Below are 26,031 nucleotides of genomic sequence, written 5' to 3' on the forward strand. Positions count from 1 at the left end.
TAACTAACAATAGTCTAATAGGAGATTACATTTTAACTTAGCTTGAAATTTTTCTTTTCAGTTCTCATTTTGCATCAGGTCCATTAGTCACAAAGCATAACCAAATCTTATATAACCACAGGCCTAAAATGGATTCTAAATGTCTTTTATTGGGTCACTTAAGTGGAAAATTATTACCTGCCTCTAACGATCCTATCAATTTCCTTGGCCTAGATAAGTGTAGATTACTGCAAGCACCAGCATTTCTATGACTAAAACAACACCTTGGTGAGACCCAGAGAAATTAGCTCATGTTTCTGAAGTTGGTCTTTAACCATGGTTAGACCAATAGAGGTGACCTCGAACAGACCATTTGGCATTATCCTAGTCAGCTGCTGTCCAAAGAAATTACCCTTTCCTTTCTTGGATCAAGAGTTCTTAACCTTTTTTTAATGTCATGGTCCGTTAGCAATTTGATGAAGCCTCTGGACCCCTTCTCAGAATAATTTTACAAATATACAAATTAAATATATAGTATTACAAATGAAATCAATTTTATTTATTGTCTATTTTTTTCTTAATTCACAGATCCTAGGTTAAGAACCCTTGTCTTGGATGATTCTAGGGAACACCAAAACATTGAACTAAAGTATTTAGAGTTCTTTCTCTGGTAACTACTTTAGTTAAATTGTATTTTAGTGTCTTTTTTTAAAAAATAAAACCCACTTAGATGGGAATCCAAATGAGGGCTTTACACATCCCCAAATTCTAGTCTAGGAGGTAACCCAAGGGAACCCCTCAGAGAAAATTTCAGTGTTATAGCTGTCATCTAATTAACAAACATTTGTTAATGATACACTTGTGTCATGAAGGCAAGGTACTAAGCTGCTGGGGATACAAAGAAAGAACAAAGCAGCCCCTGCCTTCAAGGAGCTTACATTCTAAGGAAGAGATACCATATAAAGAAATGGGTGTACACAAGATACATATAGAGTAGATGGAGGGTAAATTTGGAGAGGAAGGCTCTAGAACCTTGTTGGTGAACCTATGGCACACATGCTGTAGCCTGCCAGAGGGGGCTGCTCCCTCCCCACCTCTGTGCCTGAGGACATTTCTCACATGACCCACCCCTCTGCCCAGAAGCCCAATGGGAATGCTTCTTCCCTCCTCTGTCTGGGGTAAGACTGGGGGGTTCATGTGCAGCTTGAGGGTTGCAGATTGGGCACTCAGTCTCTAAAAGGTTCGCCATCACTGATCTAGAAATTGGGGGACTTATAAAGGAAGGCTTCTTGCAGCAGGTAGAATATGAACTGTCTTGAAGCCAGGGATTCTGAAAGGTAAAGATGAGTAGAAAGGCTCAGTTGGAAGTGAATGGTAACTGTTAGAGGGTATTATTTGGGGTTTTTAACTGTTGTTTTAATGATGGTTTTATACCTGTAGAAAATTCATTTATCTCTCTATGTTGCTGGGTATTTTTTGTTGTTAGTAACAAAGATATGAATGCTTGCTTCTTTCCTTGACTTGTTTCTAAAATATATTATTATGATTAATAAAGTATTTTACTTAAGAGTAAAGCTATTTGGGGGGCATCAAGGTAGCCCAGGGGATATAGCACCAGGCTGGAGTAAGGAGGATTGGGGTTCAAATATGATCTGAGACACTTCCTAGCTGTGTGATCTCGGGCAGGTCACTTAACCCTATTGCCTAGCCCTTGCTGCTCTTCCATCTTAGAATTGATACTAAGACATAAAATAAATATTTGAAGGCGGTGGGGGAAAGATAAAGATATTCTGTACTGGTTCAGATTATGACATAGAGAATGGAGTAAGCAACATGCTAAGCATTCTCTGTAGGAAGGAAATACATGTGTGGAATGGGGTACATGCGGGGGGGGGGATCTTATTGCTGCTTAAAGACTTGTCATGGTATTCCTTGAAGCGGAGTACCTCCTTCAGACCATACTGATGATTCAATTCAATTTAACAACCATTTAGTGGTCATTTACTACATGCCAAGCACTTAGAGGTCTTGGCACATAGCAAGTATTTAATAAGTGATTTTTGTCTGATTCCAAGGGCTTGTTTTAGACACTGGGGTTACGAAGACAAAGTAGACCCTGACTTCAAGGAACTTGATATCCTCCTGTGAGTGGGAGACAATATCTACTCAGAAAAGTAAATACAAAGTTATTTCAGGCAGAGTGGGTGGGTGGGTAGGGTGCTCTAATAATGGAGGGTGTAGGAGGTGGATTCTGGGGTGAACACTGAATGGAGCTATATGAATAATAATAGCTATCATTTATATAGCACTTTAAGGCTTGCAAAATGCTTTACAATTATCATCTCATTGGATCCTCCCAACAACCCTGGGAGGTAGGAGCTATTATTACTATCCCCATTTTACAGATGAGGAAACTAAAGCAAACAGAAGTGAGGTGACTTGCCCACGGTCTGAGGCTAGATGTGAACATAGCTCTTCCCGACTCTAGGTCCAGTCTTCTATCCACTGCACTACCTAAATGTCTCTAAAGCTAGGTAGGGTGTGTTACAGTAGCCAGAGACCTGAGTTCAAATCTTAACTGTCTCTTACTTCCTATAGTACCTCAGGTGAGCCACTGAACCTCCTTGGCCTCAGTTTCCTCACTCATAAGATGAGGCATTTGGACTAGTGACCTCTGAGATTTCTTCTACTTCTAAATCTATGTAACTATGACTCCAAGAAGAAGGGGTAAGGAAAGAGAGCAGTCTGCTCATAAGGGATGGCTTCCAGGAACATTTCTTCCATACCATCAAATGTGAAAACCCATTTCCCCTCTCCAATATCATCCATCCACTATGGAAACCAAGGCATCGTAACTAGAGCAGGTCCTTGTTGAGAAAGTCTGGGGCATAGCTGGATGCTGCAAGGATCTCATGTAGTGGATATAACAGTAAATTAGGTAGGGCAGTTAGGTAGGAAGATGGATAGAACAGTAGGCCTGGAGTCAGGAGGATCTGAATTCGAATCTGTCCTCAGACACTTCCTAGCTATGGGAAACCAGGCGTTACTTAATCCTGTTTGCCTAGTCCTTGCTCCTCTTGGAGCTGTTACAAAGACCCCTTGCTTTTCTGTCTCAGAGTTGTTACTAAAACAGAAAGTAAGGGTTTTCTTAAAAAAAAATTGGGTGAAGAGCCACCCCTTTAGCAGAACGGGGTGGAGAAAAATATATGGGTTTCACAAAAGGCAATCAGCAAGTCTTGACTGGCAGCCTTGTAAGTGGTGCCCAGAATTGCTTGGAGTTGTCAGGAGGCAGTAGCTAGGCTGGGAACAGTTTGTTTCTGAACCCATAGGGCTTGTAGTCAGTGGGTCATTTTTCATGTAATACCTCACGGCATCTTTCCCAGTACTCATTCGTTCATTCATTCAAGACAATTGTCATAAGGTATTGACGTTTGCGGTGTCCTGTGCTAGGTAGGTGCCAGGGTAAATGCAAAAATAATTGAGACATGGTGCCTGTAGAATTCCACGTAGACACTACTGAGTCATCTTCCTGGTCTGGGAGGCTTTTATAACCCAGGGCATATAATAATGTCCTTCTAGAGGTATGTGAAGAGGAGATCTATTACTGGATAGTAACTCATCAGACCAACCTCAGGGGGTGGCTCCCCAGGACACAGATTTGGATGGCTCTACTCTCCAGACCACAGCTTCAAGGCAGCCAGAACTCTCCCTGCCCGTGGCTGGCTCCCCATTCATGAAGACAACCAGACTTGTGTTCTTTAATTACTGTTGCGGAATGAGAGAATGTGAATGGTGTTACACAAGCCATCCCTACTTGAAAAAAAAAAAAAAGGCAAACATGCATTTTGCTGCAGCCACTTGACTATGGCAGTGGTAATGGTGTGACGTGGGGCTAGTAGACAAGACCATCAAGGTTCTAGTCCTAGTTCATTTATGAACTTAAGTGACCCAGTTCATCTGCAAAATGAGGGAGATGAACTTCCAAAGATTTATTCGGTTCTAATCAAGTATGACTGGACATCAAAGATATTTACAGATAACATCCCAAGGAAAGATTTTGACTCTTGCAAGAACTAAGTATGAGTAGATCCAGCCTGTAGGGAGAATTATCTTAAGCCAAGAATTCTCCCAGTCAAAAAACCAATGCATTAGAGAAAACAACCTGAAATCACATTATGTAGATGAGTAACGGACATGGTGCTTTGCTAATTACATCAAACATAAATTTGACCCCACACTTTTAGAAACTTAGAGAGAGAGAATTCATACAGTGGAACAGGTACAGTGCTAGACTCGGGAGTCAGAAAGGTCTGAGTTCAAATTTTGCTCAGACACTAGCTGTCTGACCTTGGGCAAATCATTTACTTTTTTTGAGCCTGTTTCCTCATCTATAATCTGTGGATAATAATAATAATATTTACTTCAGAGCCTGTTGTGAGGATTGAATAATGTAGTATATTTCAAGTGCTATGAAGAGCAGGGTTCGTGAAGACCTGTCTAGGGTCACAGGCAAGTAAAATGGTCCCTTTCTTAGGCACTTTGAAATAAGCAAGCCTGTTAAAGTTTTCTCTTCAGTAGGTTTATTGATTGAAAAAGGCAACTAGATATAGATTGTAAGACTTAGAATCAGGAAAATCTGAATTCAAATCCTGCCTTATACACTCCATAGCAGTGTGAGACTCCAGGCAAGTCAATCAACATTTTTGTGGCTGTTTTCTTATCTGTAAAAGGGAGGTAATTATGGCTTCTGCCTCAGAGGGTTGCTGTGAGGGTCAAATGAGTTATGGTCTAATGGTATATTTGGATTCCAAAAGGAAAGTCTTCAAATGGAGACCAGCAGGGACAGATATGTTGATAGGTGGAGGCTGGAGAGGGAGAAGAGATGAGGAAGGATAAAAAATGCACATCTCTGTCAAGCTGTAATCCTTTATAAGCCTTAAAGAGCTATCATCATCATCATCATCATTATTACCAGAAGGGACTTTAGATGCCAGAATCTAATCCCCACATTTTGTAGCTAAGGAAACTAAGGTCCAGAGAAGTTAGGTGACTTGCCCAGAGCCATACAGCTAATAAGTATCTTGAGGCAGAAATTGAACCCAAATCTTTCTGGCTCCAAGAATGTTTACCAGATACTCTTTCCACTATGCCCCATCCATATTAGTGCTGAAATGATACTCAGAAAAGGAAGATTGGAGCTTACTGGAGACATGTAGTCCTTTCCTTTCCTTTCCCTTCTATATAAACTATAAACGTGTCTGTCACTACTGGACAATAGAGTCTCTGTTTGAAGAATTTCCTATGGGAATTCTGATTCACCAAGAAATTAAACCAACATTCTCCAACTCCCTTTCGTTCCACCTCGACCCTTTCCCCTCACACACATGCCCACAAATGTCTTTTATCTGCTAGATATTAAGCTATAATGTTCACAACTCTTCCACCCCCACCTTCCAAAAGGCCCTTACAAAGTACCATATGAAACACGTGAGAAAAAAAATGAGAAAACTAGGGAGGAAAGACCCACTTTTGTCATCCCTCCTCCATTTACTACCTTTTCTTCTATTCTCAAACAGAAAGCACAATATTAAAGGGAGGATTTTGTTAGGAGTTAAAATGAGTTTAAAATGGCAGTTACCCCAAATCCCAGTTCCACATCAATTAGGGAGCTAGGGAAATGACACAGAGCTGATTTAATTAAGGATAACTCTTATCTTCACAAAGGTACACAGGTATAACTTAGCTAAAGAAGAACACAGCAGCCTTTATGCTTTGGCCCAGCCTGTGTCCCAGGGGAGCAGGGCAGTCTCTGATAATTACTGAGAGAGGTCAGTAAAGGTTTTTTAGGAAAGAGGGACTGGAATTACTCAAGGCATGCTTTCCTCCAAGTAAACAAACTCCTATTCTTATGTGCTAAGGATTTCCCTTAAGGACAGTAATCTGATCCATTATCATTAATTGAATCTGCCCTATAATTTTAGTTACCCTCTAATTGAAGTTCTAGCCAATTATTCTGGGTTCTGTCATACCAGTCCTGTGTGAATACTGAACGAAATGCCCAATCGTAATTATTTCTTAACTTTCCTGAATTGTAGCCCTTGGATTTGTGGCATCTTCCTGAGAGATCTTACTTTGTTACTGTGGAATTCCTGCTGAGCCTCATTTATACTGACAAAAAAAAAATCCCTATTTGAGTTCCTGAACCTGATTCTTGTTATCTTTGCAGTAAGTGAGGCATTGTGGGTATTGGCCTATCTCCCTGCTTCTCTCAGTCAAGACTCTCAGGACAAATAATCGTCATCCATTGGCAGAGCTTCCTGTGTTAAGCCAAACTAGGTTCTAACTTCAGTTTAGATGTCTGTGTGTGTGTGTGTGTGTGTGTGTGTGTGTGTGTGTGTGTATATCTCTCTGTCCGTCCAACAAATCTCTGGGCTTATACCCTCACCTACTTAGCAGTTTCTATTCCTTCTCATCTCTTGCATGTGCTCCACTTGATCACCTCCCTGAAGATCATAAAGTGTATAATTAGAGAGGTAAGAGAAAATAGGAGGGGCAGCTGGTAGTACAGTGGATAGAGTACTAGGACTGGAGTTAGGAGGTCCTGGGTTCAAATGTGACCTAAGATACTTTCTAGCTGTGATCCTGGGCAAATTATTTAACCCCAATTACTTAGCCCTTACTGCTCTTCTGTGTTAGAATTGGTAGGGACAGAAGGGAGAGAAAAGAAGAGAGAGGGAGAGAGTGGGAAAGGATGAGAGGAAGACAGAGAGAGAGAGAGAGGAGAAAGAAAAGGAGAGAGGGAGAGGGAGAGACAGACAGAGACAGAGACAGAGACAGAGACAGAGAGACAGAAAAAGAGGGAGGGAGAGGGAGAAAGGGAGAGGGAGACAGAGACAGAGACAGACAGAGACAGATAGATTGAGAGGCAGAGAGAGAAAAAGAGAAAGAGATTGAAAGGGAGAGAAAAAATGGAAAACATGAGCATATTAAGATCAAATATATGCCCGTCTTAGACTATAACTTTTGTTTAGTCCCAGCATCAGCTGAAGAAGTCAGATATTCAGTTCTTAGTGGCTCCCAGGCTCTGGCCTTTGAGACAGAAAGTACACTAGATTGGAAATCAGAAGACCTTGGGGTTCAAATACCTGTTTTACTACTTAGTGCCTCTCAGCAGCTTTGGGCTAGTCACTTAATCCCTGAGGGCCTCATTGTCCTCATAGAGAATTGTCCTAGAAGTCCTCTTATGTTCCTTTTAGGTCTGGGTCCAGGAATGTGCTATCTCCAGCCATCAATGATAATCCTTCTGAAGCTAAACAAAAGTAATTAGTTCATGAATATGTTCAGATACAATGATGTGAATGGGAACCACAGCATAGTCTTGCTGGTTGCCATCCAGGACAAGAGGCTTCAGTTTCACCTTTCCCAGCATCCTTATCAATACAGTTCCATACAGATGCACATATATTTCTCTCCCTTCAGCAGAGGAACAAAGATTATTTAGGTTAGCGGAAAGGAAATAACACCACCCAATTCCTAAAGACTTGGCTAAGGCAAAAACCTGGAGGGGGACAAGCTAGTTTGCTCAGGCCTGACCACCATTCTATCCTTCTCTAATCCAGTTTTCCTCAAGTCACTCATTTCTGCATGTATCATTACTCACATAGAGCTTGCTCTGATCCTGGGCAGGCTGGTCACTAGGAGGTGACCATTGCTGTCCTTTTTTGTTGTTCAATTCTCTTAAGCCTCATTTGGGATTTTCTGAGCAAAGATACTGGAGTGGTTTACCATTTCCTTCTCCTTCCCATTTTATAAAGGAGGAAGCTGAGGTCAAGTGATTTGCCCAGTTAGTGTCTGAGGCCAGATTTGAACTGAGAAAGGTGAGTCTTTCTGACTCCAGGACTGGCACTCTTTCCACTGTCACTCCTTGATGTCTAAAAGAAAGTTGTGTTCCTGTGAACAGGAATAGGAACTCTGGAACTTCAGATTAGAAATCTGATGCTCTACCAACTGAGCTATTCAGGTTTATTATCTTTAAAAGAGGGAATTGGACAGGCACAGCTAGGTAGCACAGTAGATAGAACGCTAGGTCTGTAGTCAGGAGGACCTAGATCCAATTCTGGCCTCAGACACTTCCTAGCTGTGCCACCCTGGGCAAAGTCACTTTGTAAGGTAAGTGTCTTAAAAACAATCTATGAATTTCTCCCTATCCCTTAGCACTTATCCTTACAACTTAACCTCTATTGCTTAGCCCTTGCTGCTCTTCTATCTTAGAATTAAGGGATGTTTTTTTTTAATGGAACAACAACCCAAACTTTGCCTTTGAGTCAACTAGGCAGACAGGGGTCCTGGGTTCAAATGTGGCCTCAGACACTTTCTAACTAGGTGCCCCTGGGCAAGTCACTTAACCCCAATTGCCTAGCCCTTCTTGTTCATTTGTTGTGCAAGTGATACTTAATATAGGTTTCTAAGAGAAAAGGTAAGAGTTTTTAAAAATAAAATTGAGAATTGAGAATTAGCTACTTGAAAGAAAAGGCTATGACATGGGATGTGAGGAAGATTGGGAATAAAAAAGATCTAGTAGAAAAGAGAATCAGAGGGGTAGCTGGGTAGCTCAGTGGATTGAGAGCCAGGCCTAGAGACCGGAGGTCCTAGGTTCAAATCCGGCCTCAGACACTTCCCAGCTGTGTGACCCTGGGCAAGTCACTTGACCCCATTGCCTACCCTTACCACTCTTCCACCTATAAGTCAATACACAGAAGTTAAGGGTTTAAAAAAAAAAAAGAGAGAGAGAATCAGAGAGATTTATAGCTTCAAAAGACAGATCATAAAGACAGAAATTGTTCTTTTAGTCTTTCCCTTTACACCAGGATGAATATGGAATCTAGTTTCCTTCCCAAGACAATCTTACTTTTGACATTAACTTTCATATAGCAGATTCCATGATTCTTCCTTTTCTCTCGTAGACAGCACATTTGCTTGTAGATAGCACAAGGCCTGCTTTGGATTATCATTTCCAGTTTTAGAGATGAAGCTCCAGAGGCATTCTCACGTAATCCCACTGGTAGAGTTGAGACTCATCTCAGGGGGCTCAAGGCTCCATTTCTCCAATCCCTTGTCATGTCCTGTGACACCCAACCATTTTTTTGGCAAAGAAGATAATCAGCTCAGGATAAGCTGGGAAGTATTAAGAGATAATATTGCCATGTCAGTTACCTGCCTGTGCAAGTCAGTACTTATTTGTCTTTTTTTTTTTTCTGCTTCCAGGCATTGCAGGAAATTGTAAAAGGCCAGATTTGGGGGCAAAGGCAAGGCACTGCCCTTTCAGTAGAACACAGCAATGAGATGCCAGGCCCTAGACACCAACCCAGCATAAGCGGTCAAAGGTTAGAGTAGGATCCTAAGACTTTCTGATGAAGAATTTCAAAAAAGAAGTGGGGAAGTGAACATATTGAAATAAAAACAGATGTGCCAGGAAAGCCACCTTTTGGAGGGACTGGAAAGACTAGTTTAACACCAGGAAAGAAATAGATTTTATATTGTTTTAAAGGGAGCCCTTGGGTGATATTTATGGCTTTGAGTTCCCAATTTAATCTAATCCCAAATACACGTATTCAGTGTCTTTCCTCTGGACAACAAATTTTAGCTTTCTGATACAGTGATAGATACTTAGAATATGAGAGGAAAGAGTATGGACACCATTATCACAATTACAAGCCAAAATTTACACACCTCTAGGAATGATGCCATGAGACAAAGAAAGCTGTAAATATGGAGCAATTGATCCACAACACTGCCTTAGTGATAAACACAACCACTGAAATTGTTGAGTACGAGGTGAACCTCTTTATCCCACATCATCCAGCAATGGTGGATAGAAATGATCTATAAAAAATCTTGACCAGGGTGGGCAGCTGGGTGGTTCAGTAGATTAAGAGCCAGACCCAGAGATAGGAGGTCCTGGGTTCAAATCTGACCTCAGACACTTCCTAGCTGTATGACCCTGGGTAAGTCAGTTAATCCTCATTGCCTAGGCCTTACCGCTTTTCTGTCTTGGAACCAATATACATTATTGATAAGACAGAAGATAAGGGCTGAAAAAAAAAATCTTGACCAGTAGTTTTGAGAAAAGAATAAATGTTTTTTTCACATTTTATTATTATTATTATTGGGAGGGGTATCTTCTATATGTAGTTTGCATTTGGTTTTTGCTTTGCTTTTTGTTTTGTTCTACATTAAAGTAGCCTGGTGATGCAAGGGGAAGAGTATCTGACTTGGGAGTCAAGAGGATATGAATTCAAAACCTGCATCAGATAGTTATTAGCCTTGTGATTCTGGGCAAGTCACTTAATGTCTCTCAGCCTCATTTTACTCATCTGAAAAGTAATGCTTCCCCAGGGTTGTGAAGATCAAACCACAAAGTACTATATAAATCAGTGGTTCCCAAACTTTTTTGGCCTACCGCTCCCTTTCCAGAAAAAAATATTACTTAGCCCCCTGGAAATTAATTCAAAAAATTTAATAGCAATTAATAGGAAAGATAAATGCACCTGTGGCCATCACCACCTCCCTGGATCGCTACAGAACCCACCAGAGGGTGGTAGCACCCACTTTGGGAATCACTGATATAAATGCTTGTTGTTATTATTGTTGTAGTGATAGGAAGAGCAAAAAGAACAAATCTTTATTGTTGTTTTGAAAGATAAATTAGAGGGTTAAAAAAGTTTTACAAAAGGGATGTGTTGTTCAGGTAGGGGGTAGGGATTATTTACTTTCAAAATAATTTAGCAGGAATATGTTTTAGAGGAAAATACAAGCAAAAAATAACATGGGGAGCAGGACTGAATCTCCTTCCTAGGGGAATTAAAGTCATGTTCTTTGAGAGGAGGAAATTAAAATGAAAGTTGAACTAAAAAAAAAAGAATAAGAGTTTAAAAAAAATTTAATACGTAACCTCCCTGCTATGATTCCTTTAAATTGCATGCTCACATTTCCTTTAAAATAGCCAACCTCTACAAATCTGATTTATGCACAATTTTTCAGAATCTATTTTGCTGTATAAAATGACATGCAGGTGCACCGGCATTAATTGCTTGCAACTTCACTTCTGGCATACTGGAAAGGTTAGCCCAGTATGAATCCAGAGTTAATAAAAAACTGACTTAACACATCCTGGTTTTGTTTTTGTTTTTTACTTGAGCCTTGTGCCTTTTTCAGGATACAGAGCAGAAACAGAAACAGGTACCTACCCAGAGCACAATACTAATGGGATTATGGCTAGCGGCTTGTGAGGCTCTCTCCAGTGACTCAGGAAGCTCCTTTGTTTTTTACTAACCTGGGGTTTGATTTTACTTGTTGTAAAAGGTCACAATGAAGCTGGCAAATAATAATTGCTGTCTGGGTAGGATGCCACCTCCTTCAAGCTCTTGGCTTTTAGCTCCTCTGAGAATATCCCAAGGCTAGAGGAAGCTGGAGAGCTGGAGATGGTTTTGTGAGAGCTCTTGAATATGGATATTGTGTGGGTCACTCTTAGGCTGTTGGGGTTTTTTGTGATCATTGAACTTTTAAGCAAACTTAAATGTGCAGGAAAGACAAAGGAAGCAAGAGAGAAAGCAGAATATCACAAGTAAAGTGATGGGATCTTAGGGCTAGTCAGGATCTGAGAGTCATCTAATGATTTAGAGTCAGAAGGACAAGTCAAGACAATGAACATTTTGTAGTGCTTCCTAGGTGCCAGGCTCTGAGCTGAGGGCTAAAGGTCACATAGGCCAAAAATCTTCATTTTACGGAGGAGAAAGCTAAGGCCCAGAGAGATGGTGTGAGTGACTCAGTAGAACATCAGCTCTCAAATGGTATGCCATAAAATCTTACACTTTGCATGCCCGTGTAAAACTTTGTAAATTATAAATAAATTATTTTGGTCTAGTAAAGACCAAAATAAATCTGGTAAGGACAGCAAGGTGGCATAGTGAATAGAGTACTGGGCCTGGAGGAAGGAAGACCTGAGTTTGAATTCTACCTTAGACACTCTTTATTTGTGACTTTGGGCAAGTCACTTAACCCTATGCTTCTAAAAAATAAAAGGAATATTGCATCATGATTTTAAGAAATTCAAGAATTATTGCACTAAGCAAAAATAGCCCCTCGAGGGCAAAGATTGATTCATTTTTGTCTTTGTAGCCTCAATATCTTCTTCACTTTAAGCGCCTAACAAATGTTTGTTAAAGTGAATTACCCATGATCCTACAACTAGCTAGTGGCAGATACAGAACTAGAACCCAGGTCTCTGCAGTCTTAGCCTACTGCTATTTCCACTATTCCACTTGTATGACTAATTTTTTAAAAAATGTTTTTATAGAAAAATAAGATAATAAAAATCCAGTCAACAATGGTTTGATCAAAAACAGATCTGATGGTATAGTGTATGGAGAGGCAATAAGACCAGGAGTTCGTGCCGGCTATGGGATACAGGGCAAGTCACTTAATATCTCATGCCCCATGCACATCTCTGAGATCAGACTCTACAGAAAAGGTGCCAAACCAATGGTGGTAGAGGGAGTTCCTCACCAAGCACCCTTCCACTGATCTAGTTTCAAAATAAATCCAACAAACCCAAAAAAACCCCAAATCATGCCAAGTTAGCTTGATTTTTCAAAATTAAGATAAAGAGCTTAAGGGATAAAGAAAATACAATAGGCTTAGTCTCTGTTGACATAAATAAAACATTTGATAGGGCTTATTGTGACATGTTCCTGGGGAAATGTGGATCAAAAAAGTTATATGGCTGCTGAAAAAGTCAATTAAATCATTCCATATTATTGATATCAGCCCACAGTTGGGAGGAGATAACAAGCAGGTTCCCACTGGGATGATGCTGGGTCAGTACTGCACTAGTTAGAGGTCCACTGAGAGGCTGCTCTGAGTAATTGACTAATAATCTGATTCCACCAATAATATTTGTTAAATGCCTACAATGAGCCAAGCACTGCTCAGCCATTCAGAACTGGGAGCAATAGACTTGGAGTAGAGAGTACCGTGAGAGAGCTGCCCAATGAATTAAGGTAAAGGCATAACGTCTTAAATGAGGAATAGAAAGTTAGTCATTGGTTGTATAGTCACAGGGTGAGTGAATGAATGAATGAGTATTTATTAAACATTTGCTAGGAGGAAGGCAGGCACTGTGCTCAGCATTGGGGCTACAAATATCAAAAAAGAGAAAGAGACACAGAGAGAGAGACAAGAGAGAGACTGAGAGAGACAGAGTCAGAGACTGAGACAGAGAGAGACAGAGAGAGCTAATCCCTTGCCTCCAATGGCCTTTCATATGAGTAGAACACAACACATATTGAAGTGTAGTGGCCAAGAGGGGATGTTTTGGTCAGCAAAGTTAGAGGGAATAAAGACAAGAATCATTGATGTCTATTTCCAGAGTAAGTAGAAAGGTAGGGATCCAGGGGTAGGGAAGGGTAGGGATGCAGAGACATGGCAGGTTTCTATCTGGAGTGGATTAATACTAGATTTAAAAAGAAAAACCAGGTTGATAAAGAAGGGAGAAAAATTACAATTCAGAAACTGTGTTTTGATTTCTCTCGTGACTCAGCAAGGCTCTAAAATCTGACATTAAAGTAATGTTTAGGGGCAGCTAGTGTGGCACTTTGGATATAGAGCCAGGCCTAGAGTCTGGAGGACCTGGTTTCAAATCTGGCCACCGACACTTCCTAGCTGTGTGATCCTGAGCAAGTGTGTTATTTGGAATTCTGGGGGTCCCATTTAAAAGTATTTGACAAACTTCCTGTGGACACGTGGGGGACTTTGAAACTACATTTTCCGTGATCCAATGGGTTTCCGGTTTTGGACGTGGTGACGTCCCCAACGTATAGCATAGCTTAAATAAGGAGGTTGACCTTGAGACGACCTTGTTGGCTACTGAGGGAAGATGGGAAGAGATGCGGACGGGCGGCATTTTTTGAAATAGTCAGGCGTGGTCGTATATATTTTTTCCAACATGGCCATGGTAATTAAAACATTAATTTTCCTCATAATATCAGCCTTTATCATTTTTAATCCTTACACAAGTCACTTAACCCCCATTGCCTAGCTCTTACCGCTCTTCTGACTTAGAGCCAATACACAGTATTGATTCTAAGACAGAAGGTAACGATTTTATAAAAATAAATTCATTAATTAAAAAAAGAAAATGAAAGATGCATCTCTGTCCAATCCAAATATACTTATTATTAAGTGCTCACCCTGTATAAGGTGATGGGCTAGAGACAAAATGAAAAATGGTCCTGCTCAGGAGGAACTTACCTTTTACTGGACTGTGTATAAATCTGTGAAGGCAAACCTGTGACATGCATGTCAGCACTGACATGCTTAGCCATTTTCGATGACACGTAGCTGCATGTGGCCTCATACAGAGAAGACCGGGGCTGCATGCCAAGGATGAAACATTTGCTGTAGTGTAGTGTAGACACTCTGTGCACTATAGATGACAATTCTACATTCATTAATTTACCTATTTTGGTTTATTAAATACAGTTATATATTACAATTATACATTTTTGTTATTTAAACTGTAAATACTGTAAAATTATGGGTTTTTTTGAAAAGTCATACACCACCTGAGTTATGCTTGTTTTTTTGGTGAATTTTGACACATCAGGCTCAAAATCTATCTTAGAATCAATACTGAGTATTGGTTCTAAGTCAGAAAAGTGGTAAGGGCTAGGCAATGGGGGTTAAGTGACTTGCCCAGGGTCACATAGCTAAGAAGTGTCTGAGGCCAGATTTGAACCCAGGACCTCTCATCTCTGGCCCAAGCTCTCAATCCACTGAGCCACCCAGCTACCCTCCCCCCCCCCCCTTTCATTTTCAAAGAGGAGAGAGACAGCTTTGGACAGAATTGGGAGACTTTGGTTCAAGTTCTGGCTCACACTGACAGGGTGACTCTGGCTAAGTCACTTAATACTCCGGGATATCCATTAAGACTAAATTTTGGAGAAGGGGTTGACCTTCATCTAGTCAGAAAATTCCTCACTGGAGCTCTTTGCATGGAAGAAATTGCAGTATTTTCTCACTGTCTGCACTTAAGAGTCTTTAAATGGAGGTAAATCTGAAAAGAAAAATATTGAACCAATTTCCTTTCCACACTATTTGCACTTCAAGGTTCTCCCTAGAGAGTCCTGAGCTGCTCCACACAGTTGTTCATTGCCAAGCGGGCTTTGCTCAGAGAAGGCTTTTTCTGATGCTGTTCAGGCCAGTCTGGCAGCAGGTTTCCAGCCTTCTGAGTTCTGGCCTCATCGCTGGAGGCTGGGTTCTGTGAATTCTTAAAGCAATTCTCCCCTGTGGCTTGTTCTTCCTCTACTTTGGCAGCTCCTCAGGCATCCTGCTGCTCCCCGGGCTCAAAAAGCAGCCCAGCAGAAGGAGCTCGTGATGAGCAGCGCCTGCTTTGGGTCAGGATGGGAGAGAATACTATTGCTTTACAGGTCTCCAGTTGGATCCAAAGCTTCTATTACACAGAAGCAGCTGGGTGGCCAAGTGGAGGCAGGACTGGACTTAGAGACAAGAAGACCTGAGTTTGAATCCTGCCTCTTATACTTACTAGATGTGTGACATAAGTCACGTAACTGCCCTTTGCCTCAGTTTCCCCAACTTAAAAACAGAAACGGAAATAGTACTCACTATTGTTCTTATTGTGAGGTTATTGTGAGAATAAAATGTTATTGTGAAAATATTGTTATATTGTGAGAATAAAATGAGATCATGTTATTATGAGTTTAAAGGTTCTTGTGAGAATAAAATGAGATAAGATTTAAAAGTGTTGTTGTAAAGCATATTTGCAAACATTAAAGTGGTATATAAATGCCAGCTATTATCATGTCAGACCCTTAGAAGAAAAGGCAGCTTTCTTGTAACCTCCATTTACAAAGAAGGCACACGGCTCTGACAATCATTGCTCCTGAGACCGCAGAGCACTTCTTACTTAACCTGGGCTCTGAGAACCTGTTAATAACAACATATCTGTTATTAACGGGTCTCCCTTGTAATCCTGGGTATTTTCTTTTATTCATTCAAAACCATTATTCCCAGGAATTCCCAGGCTTCAGCAGTCTGCCAAAGGGTCCCAGGACAAATACACACACACAAAAGGGCTCAGAATCTCTGCTAATTGAGGTATTTATGAGGGATATCTAGATGGAAAATCTTGCATCTTAACATAGATCTTTTCATGTACACGTATGTGGAATTGGAGGAAAAAGCCTTGAAGGCATTGTGGTGTGGTGGAAAGGACACTGGCCTGGTAGCCAGAGAACTTGCATTCCATTTGAACCTCTGATACTTACTACCTGAGGGCAGCTAGATGGTAGGCGCCGTAGGTAGAGTGCCAGGTGTGAAGTCGGGAAGACAGCTTCCTGAGTTCAAATCTGGCCTCAGACACTTACTCTGTGACCCTGGGAAAGTCACTTAACCTTATTTGCCTCAGTTTTCTCTTCTGTAAAATGAGCTGGAAAACCACACCAGTATCTTTGCCAAGAAAATCCCTAATGGAGTCACAAAGAGTCAGACAAGACTGAAAAAACTTGAACAACTTATATCCTGGGAAACAACTAGTAGAGAGCCAGGTGGTCCTGGTTTCAGATATGGCCTCAGACATATTTGTGTGTCTTAGCTGTGTGACTCTGGGCAAATCACCTAACCCCCATTGCCTAGCCATTATGACTCTTATGCCTTGGAACCAACATACAATACTGATTTTAAGATGGAAAATAAGGGTTATTTTTTATTTATTTTTTTTTTTTAAAAAACAACTTAACTACCTGTGCAACCTTGCACACGTCCCTTAACTTCTCTGGGCCTCAGTTTCCTCATTTGAAGGAGTAAGACTAAAACTTGCAGCTTCTGGGAATAGAGAGGAGAGAGAGCGCTTCATTGGACTCTGTCCTCATGAGAAACCATTTGGAGTTTCATGCTCTGTCCAGGGTGCCATTGTTTAAGAACAACATCAGTACATTGGTTTGAGCATAGAAAAGAGTAGTGAGGATGCCGAGGGGCCTGGAGTCTATACCATATAAGGGACAGTTGAAGGAAGGGAAGATATTTAATCTAGAGAAGACCAAGGAGACCGATAGCTATGGTTCAAATATCCAAAGGGTTGGTATATGGAAAAGATTGGATTTGTCCTCTGGTTCCTGAAGACAGGACTAGGGGCAAAGGGGGAAGTACCAAAGAGATGCATTTAGATGTGATGGCAGGAAACATTCGCCAAATGGACTTCCTGAGGGGTCACAGGCTTCCCCTTCTTGGAGGTCTTCCAGCAAAGGCTGGGCAACCACTTGTTAGCTATGTTACAGAGGGTAATCTTTCCAGAGATGGGTTAGAATGACTTTGGGATCTCTTCCAGCTCAAGAGCCATGGTGCAATGTGAAATTGTGGGACAATTTAATGACCTTTTACATGCTGCCTAACAGTCTAAATTATAATCTTAGGATTTAAACTTCCAGAGAGAAGACCCTATTTCTCATTTTGGGCTTTTATTTAGTGAAAACATGTTTTAAAAAACCCCCAACAACTTTTTGTTTTCTCTAAATTAATATTAAGAAATAAATATTTCTCTAGCTTAAAAACATTTTCCAGTCTTTCCCTTTCAGAAAGGGGATAGAACAAAAGGTCTTTCTTAGAGAAATGGATTAAGGGTGGAAACTAAACCTTGAACAAAGAATACCTCTGGCCATTTTCCCATCTCCAGAAGAGGTTGGGCTCTGACCTACCTAAGGGAAATATCATCATTTTCACTCTCAGGGAAGTGCCCTCTTCTGTTACTCAGAAAGTATTACAATATTGATTTCTGGGAGAAGGCTCCATTTTCAATCCTTGAGGGAAAGAGTCAAGGAAGAAATTGAGTAGTTGAATTAAGTAACTATTATTTGGGGCAGTTAGGTGATTCGGTGCATAGAGGGCCAGACCTCAAGCCCGGAAGTCTTGGGTTCAAATATGACCTCAAACACTTCCTAGCCATATGACCTTGGTATGTCACCCTAGACAAGTCACTTAACCCCCATTGCCTAGCCCTGACTGCTCTTCTGTCTTGGAACCTATACTAAGTATTGATTCTTAGGCAGAAGGTAAGGATTTTTTTTTTTAAATATGTGCTGAGTGCTGGAGTATTGCAAAGCAGAGATCTTTAACTTTTAGATGGGAATGGGAAAAGCGACAAGGAAGAGGGGGCATTCGAACTAGGTCTTCAATACAAATAGGATCTTGATAAATAAAATCAGTCTAAAGTTAAAAGGCAATATCACACCCTCATTAGAAACAAAAAAGACACACATAAGGGAAACTGGAATTTATTTTCTGAGGAAGATTTGGCCAAAACCTGGGAAATAGTACTTCTGAGAGAATACTTGAAGGAACTGCTATTAGGTAAAAAAGTAAATTACTGAAAGGTGAATTTAATAGTGTTCAGGCACAAGGATTGTTAAAGATTGACTAATTATTGGCTGTTTTCCCATAGCAGGAAAGATCAAGAAAATAGGCTTAAAGGAAGGAAAGTGAGCCCTGGGTTGGCCATCAGAAAGAACTTCTTGACTATTGGGTTTATTCATAATAGAGGTTGAACGTATTTCGTGCTTGCAATAACTCACAGTAACTCAGCACTCACACTTCTCTGATTATGTAAAAGATTAAAAATAAAGATGTTCTGCTACAGTTTTACTCTGATGCCTCACCTGGGTGTGTAGGTGGCCCTCCAAGACTGTAAGCCAGGGGAACACAAGCCCTGGCAGGTACTGCCAAGCTGGAAAGGCTTCTTGAATAGCCCTGGAGACAAACTGTTGGACAAGAACCTGCCTACCTAAGTTTGCAGAGGTTCATGACCAGGTTCGCCAGAGTACACTGTATCTTCTCAACCCAGGAGCCAACACAGACTCTCTATTTAGTTATAAAGCGGTTGGAGGGAGGTGCCCCCACTGACAAAATCATAAACTCTTTCAGAGTTGAGGAAAAATGAACAAAACTTGCTATCCAAATTGAATATAGCACAGCCCTAAAGAAATAAAAGAAGGTCTTTCCTAGTGACCTATTCTCACTGCTAAATTAAATTGTAATGATGGGGACAGCTAGGTGGCTCAGTGGTTTGAGAGCCAGGTCTGAAGACAGGAGGTCTCGGATTCAAATCGGACCTCAGACACTTCCTAACTGGGTGACACTGGGCAAGTCACTTAACCCCCCCTTGCTTAGCCCTGACTACTATTTTGCTTTGGAACCAATACCTAGTATTGTTTCTAAGATGGAAGGTAAGGGTTAAAAATAATTTGTAATGACTCAGCTAGAACTTCTCATCCCTCAAGTCAAGGCTCTGGGGGTGGACAGGTAGAATGGGAAAAGCAAGCAACTTCTTGTCAGAAGAGATATATATATGTGCTATTCCCAGATTGTACCAATAGCTTAAATCGCTTTAACTTCTCTTTAGAATAAAAGAAGAAAGTCCTAAAAAGTTTGCTTCTGGGTGCCATATTTATTTTCATGCAAATGTACTTTGAGTTGCAGATAACAAACCATCTCACTTGGAAGATGCCTTTATTTTGATTATTTGAAAGTTTCTCTTTTCATTTAGGGATGAGGTGCAAATAACAGTTTCTTTCACATATTCCCCCAGTTCCTTTTTTCCAGGAAATGGGAGTATAATTTGTTATTCTTTCTTTCTTATAAAAAAAATTTACAATATATGTCCTAAATTCCAAATAGGAGAAAAATCAGTGTTTTGCTTATATTCAAATGAAATTAATTCTGACCTTTTCATAAAAAATAATTATAATCTAATTACATTCAGATATTTAAACTATAATTTTAAAAAATCCTTATCTTCTGTCTTAGAATCAACATCGTATATTGGTTCCAAGGCAGAAGAGTGGTAAGGGCTAGGCAATGGGAGTTAAGTGATTCATCCAAGGCCACACAGCTAGGAAGTATCTCAGGCCACATTTGAAACCAAGACCTCCCATCTCTGGCCCTGGCTTTCCATCCACTGAGTCACCCAGCTGCCCCTCTAAAGTATAATTTTAAAAATTCAGCCTTGGAACTGGTAAATGAAGAATATAGCAGAATATCAAAGGCCTTTAATCTGGTGCTGAATTCTTTGATGCTAAGAATGTCCACTGAACTAAATAAAGTGTGGACTTTGAGAAATCCTTCTTGACCTTTGTTTTATGGGGATTCAGAAATATAAGCAGTAACTAGATTTATGGTGGGTTATATTCATTGGCTTAACTAGAAGTTCCTCCCATACCACATTCCATTTGCCCATTCCCTGCCTTTTACCCTGATTGGCCCTCATGCCTGGAATGCTCTTCCTTCTCACCTTTGCCTCTGAAAGCCCCTTTTCTCCTTCAAAGGTTCAGCTCAAGCTCTATGTGAAGCCTTCCCTTCCCCTTCCCCCTTGAGCTATTAGAACCTCTTCTCACCCTCTCCCCACCATCATAGAAAACTCCTCAAGGCCTAGGACTCTTTATTTTTGTCTTTATATGCCTAGCACCTGGAAGATATTAGATGCTTAATGAATGCTTGTTGATTATGTAGGAGAGTAAATAAGAGTACTCTTGTCAGTCAATAAACATTTACGAAGAGCCTACTGTGTGCTCCATTAAGTGCTGATGATTCAAAAAGAAGGGAAAGACAGCTCCTGCCCTCTAGGAGCTCACATTCTCATGGAGGAGAGAGACAACAAGCAAGCAATTATGTAGAAACAAGCTATATATATACAGGATAAATAGGAAATAATTAAAAGAGAGAAGGCACTGGAATTGAGGGTATGAGAAGGACTTCTTGTAGATGATAAGATTTTAATGGGTATTTAAAGAAAGCCAGTAAGTGGGAGATGAGGAGGAAGAACATTTCAGGAATGGGGGATAACTGGAGAAACTGCCCAGAGCTAGATTAAAGAGAATATGGCAGGGAGTAAGATAGAGGAAGCCTGGAAAGGTAGGAAGGGGTTAGTCTATGAAGGTCTTTGAACATCAGGGGATTTTTTATTTGATCCTGAAGGTCACAGGGAGCTACTGGAGTTCCCTGAGTAGGGGAGTGACATAGTCAGATCAGGGTTTTAGGAAAATCATTTAGGAATAGCTTAGGACAGTGATGGGCAAACTTTTTAAAGAGGGGGCCAAAGGAAAGGAAATGCTCATCTTGTCAGTCTGTTTGTAAGGCAACTCTTTGGAAGTTCCATTGTATTGTATCCTACTCAGATTAAGAATAATGTCCCGGCCGGATAGAACATTTCGGGGGCCCCCCATCTGGCCTGTGGGCCATAGTTTGCCCATCACTAGCTTAGGAAAATCCCCTCTGTCAATAAGGTTAGAAGATGAGGCTTTAAAGAGATCTCCCCTTAAAGAAGTGGACTTTTCCATTAACGGGAGTCAATTTGGGACTTGGTTTTACTTCTTTTTTTTTAAACCCCTTACCTTCTGTCTTGGACTTAATACTGTGTGTTAGTTCCAAAGCAGAAAAGTGGTAAGGGTTAGGCAATAGGGGTTAAGTCACAAACTTTGTTTTCCTTCTTGATAGGATGTAAAGAATGCCCTTTCCCTTGGGTAGTCTTGGCCCATAGAGCATTATTCAGTCATGGCATTTGAGAATGGTTGAATATGCATTTGAGTATGATGGACTGAGACAGGATTGATGCTTAACTGAGCCACATCTTTAGACTTTGCCTTTAAAAAAGAATAGATGATAAGAAAGCAGAGCTGAGAAAGAAGAAGCTAACAGAGAAGGAATGAACTTGGATTAGTTCAATGTAAGAGCAGAGATTCCTTTTGATTATGGGTTGGACTACATAGATGGCTGTTGAGACCCTTCCTAAGTCTCAAATTTTATGATTCCTAAGTTCAACGAGTACATTAGGTCCCTATTACATAAAAGACACTGTGTTAAAGCTCTGGGGTTCTAATGTAAAAAATTAGCCCTTGTCCTCAAGAAGCTTACATTCTATCAAAGGAGGCAATGGGAATATAAGTAAATACAAAGGTGGGGCATGGAGAAGGGGAGTGAGGGAAGGGGGGGAGAGAGAGAGAGAAAAGAAAGAGAGACAGGAGACAAGAGAGAGAGGAAAGAGACAGGAGAGAAGAGAGAGGAGAGAAGAAAAAGAGAGAGAGAGGGAGAGAGGAGAGAGAGAGAGAGAAAGGGAGAAAGGGGAAGGAGGAGAAAGAGAGTAAAGAGGGAGGGAGGGTGAGAGGGGAAGGGGAAGACAGAGAGAGACAGAGAGAAAAGAGAGAGAGGAGGAAGGAAGAGAGAGAGAGACAGAGACAGAGAAAAAGAGAGAAGGAGGGAGAGAGGAGGAGATGGGGAGAGAAAGATGCACTAAACATACAGAAAATAAGAACGCCATTGACTGCTTTTCCAGGTGCTCATGAGGGGAAAGGACAGCATGACTATTTCTAATACCAGGTTTCTTTCTTGCCTTTGCTTTGTAAGCAATAAAATCTCATCCACAAATGATTAACCCACATTCCAGTGACTACTATTTTTCCTGGGCAGGATCCTGGTCTTTATGGTTACAGCTTTGTGGTTTAATGCCAGAAAAAGGACTACACAGAAGGAAGCTTAGCTGGCATCTCTTGGATGGGTCAGGTCTTAGCTAATATGTATACTATGGAAACTTGGTACTGCTAATTGGCTAAACTTGTTGGATTTTATGAGAAATGGCATACTTTTTATTCATCTCCAAGAACAGATGGCAAGAGCCATAATAAAAGTACTTTTTAGAATGATGATGCTAGGGACAGCTAAGAGGCTCAGAAGATTGAGAGCCAGGAGGTCCTGGGTTCAAATCTGGCCTCAGACGTTTCCTAGCTGTGTGACCCTGGACAAGTCACTTAACCCCCATTGCCTGGCCCTTACCACTCTCCTGCCTTGGAACCAATACATAGTATTGATTCTAAGACAAGAAGTAGGGCTTAAAAAATGATAATGCTTCCAAATGTTATGTCTCTTTTAGCAATAATAACTCGATAATGCTTTAAATTGCATGACATAATCACATTTGATACCAACAACCACCCTATGAGATAGTGCTATTATTATCCCCATTGTAGAGGTGAATAAACTGAGGTTCAACAAAGTTATGACTTCCTTGGGATCACACAGTTAATAATTGTCCAAGGCAGGATCAAAATCCATCTCTTCTTAACTCCAAGACAAATGCTTTATCAGCTTTATCAGGCTCATCACTCTACCCATTGTGCCGCCTAGCACCTCATGACAAAGGTGGTGCCATATAAAGATCATTCTGATGGTAATAGGCAGAATAAATGGGAGAAATTAGTGTTGGGGGGAGCTGATTAAAAGGACGTTGCTTTGATCTCATGCTGAAGTGATAAATGTTCAAATTAGGGATGGAGCAGTGGCAAAGAACAGGAATAGACAGACAGGAAAGATAACTCAAAAATGGAATCGATAGTGCTTGGCCCCAAAAAGAGAGTGAGGACACAAAAATGGATCCAAGGTTTGGAGAGTAGGAGAATGGTAGAATCAGGAGCTCTGTTTATTGAAGAAGTATTGTATTGCCAAATTCAAGTTAAAAACATAGATCAGCCTGGCCCCTGAACCCCACAATACTTATGACAAGAATATTTAAAAAGGGAAGAAACATTTATTAAGTGTGCTTATGTTCCAGGCATTGTACTATGTACTTTTTTACAAATTTTGCATTACCTCATGTGATCCTCACAACAACCTTGCTAGATAGATGCTGTTATTATCCTCATTTTACAGGTGAGGAAACTGATGCAGACAGATGTTAAGTGACACGTCCACGGTCACACAGCAAGGCAGTGTTTGAGGTTGGAGTTAAACACTGTTCTTTCTAAATCAAGACTCAGTGCTCTATCTTCTGCAACACCTATTTGCCTTTTACTGAGGAATTATTCATATTTATTTATATAATAATTTTATTGATTTATTTTACTTATTTCTATAATCATTTACATGATTATATATATAATTATATAAATATGTATTTACATATTTATATAATAATATGAGCTCCTTTAGCTTTGAATAATATTATAAAAACTCTGACTTTTGATTTTATCTGGAAAAGATAACTGTGACTTCTTCAATGCTGGGGAGGTATTGATCTGTAGGGTGGAACCCAAACCTAGGGGAAAAATTATTTTAAATACCAACTGGAAACTATTGGTCCACTTCACAGGCCAGTGCCAACATAGGTTTTCTGGCTATGGAGGGTAGAATTTAGAGGTTCTGGATAAGAACTTGAGAAGTTCCTAGCGAAAGGATTAGCGTTAATTTTAGTTCACTGGATGATGTATTTCTTAAACAGAAGAAATGATAGAAAGATGTCACCAACTAGCTTTTAAAAATTTATGGAGGGGTGGGGACAGCTGGGTGGCTCGGTGGGTGAAGAACCATGCCCAGAGGTGAGAGGTCCTGGGTTCAAATGTGGCCTCAGATACTAACTAGCTGTGTGACCCTGGGCAAGTCACTTAACCCCCATTGCCTAGCCCTTACTGCTCTTCTGCCTTGGAACAAATACATAGTATTGATTCTAGGATGGAAGGTAAGGATTTTAAAAAAAAAAAGTCTCTCTAGGGAAGTATACCATGCTTTTCCTATCACTCCTCCTCAAATCCTCCTACCATTATCACACATTTTTTTCTTCAAAAAAATAGAAAAAGAATTTTATCTATTATAATAGATTATAATCATAATATCTATTATGGGATTATTATGTAGAGATTGGGTTTTTCTCTCTAATACATATAGTCTTTGAATCAAAGAGTTACAGCTAGAAAGTACCTTAGAGCTTAGTAAATTCGATTCCTTCATTTTTTTAGATGAAGAAACTGAGTCACTGGGTATATTTGACATTCTAATTCTAACACTGCATTACTTTCTGTGATCCCTTCTGAACTTCCTTCTGCTCTTTGCTGCAGGTTTTTTTTTTAATGTTTCACTAAAGAGCTAGCAAATCTTTAGATCAGTGCCATGAAGCCTTCTGGTTCCACACTATGTGGCACCCTGATCATTTTACATTAATAGACCTGGAGTCTTTGCTCTCCTCTTATACTTCTCAACATGTCTGGCATGGCTTTGGGTACTTTTGTTCCCCATAGTTTCATTTCTACCATTCCTCTTCCCAAGCATCCAAGTGTACTTCTCCTCTTTAAGCAACCCCCAAAAAGAGACAGCAGGAAAATTTCCTTGCCAGGAGTTTTCCTATACAGGAAAGTGGGCCATGTTTTATCTCGCTACCAGTGGTTCTCAAAGTTTTTTGGCCTACTACCCTCTTTCCAGAAAAAATATTACTTAGCGCCCCCTGGAAATTATGAAACTATTTATTGAACTCAGAATAGAATGTAATACAAAAAAATATGTGGCCATCACCACTTCCCTGGATCGCTGCAGCACTCACCAGGGGGTGGTAGCACCCACTTTGGGAATCACTACTCTATACCATTGAAAAAGATTTTTAGAAAAGGACCCATTATCTACTTCAGATCCATGGATGGAAGTTGTTGGTCAGAACAGTCTTACCCTTTACTCCAAATTATAGCCAACAGAAAAAGTTAAAGAGAATTAATTTTAACCTAAGTAATTTATCTTTTTTCCACACAAGGGATTATTATCATCTTCATGATTTATATTTTAAGGTTGACCAAGCTGCAGGACTGTGGGCAAGTCACTTAGCCCCTGTCTTCATCTGTTTCCTCACCTGTTAAATACTAGTGCCTCTTCCAGGACTTTCCTCTTTCTGCTAATGTGTTCATGGACGAGTGGAAAATGAGGATAATTAATAGCACTACTTTGTAAGGGTTGTTTTGAGGATCAAATAGGTAGTAGTTGACATTATTTCTTTCTCAAGACAGTTATTTGAGGTAAGTTCTATGGGTTTTGCCACCTACACTATACAGGTGAAGAGACTGAGTCTCAGGGATGCGACTTGCCCATGATCACATAACTAGTAAGAGTTAAAGTTAAGATTTGAAGCCAGGTCTGGACCACTTTGAACCACTTAGGCTGTAAAACCAGCTTTGGGGAAAC

The 26,031-nt window shown here is 40.4% G+C and overlaps 1 protein-coding gene across 1 annotated transcript in view; it reads left to right on the forward strand.

The window, feature by feature from the left end:
* Positions 1-26,031, forward strand: part of CA12 (carbonic anhydrase 12) — a 69,291-nt gene that overhangs the window by 14,276 nt on the left and 28,984 nt on the right. The window contains exons 3-4 of the mRNA XM_044660125.1: positions 15,352-15,431; positions 21,933-21,996. Coding sequence (XP_044516060.1) covers positions 15,352-15,431; positions 21,933-21,996 — 144 coding nt within the window. The remainder of the gene's footprint in view (positions 1-15,351; positions 15,432-21,932; positions 21,997-26,031) is intronic.

This window comes from Gracilinanus agilis, chromosome 2, assembly GCF_016433145.1.
Source record: "Gracilinanus agilis isolate LMUSP501 chromosome 2, AgileGrace, whole genome shotgun sequence".
NCBI classification, from domain to species: domain Eukaryota; kingdom Metazoa; phylum Chordata; class Mammalia; order Didelphimorphia; family Didelphidae; genus Gracilinanus; species Gracilinanus agilis.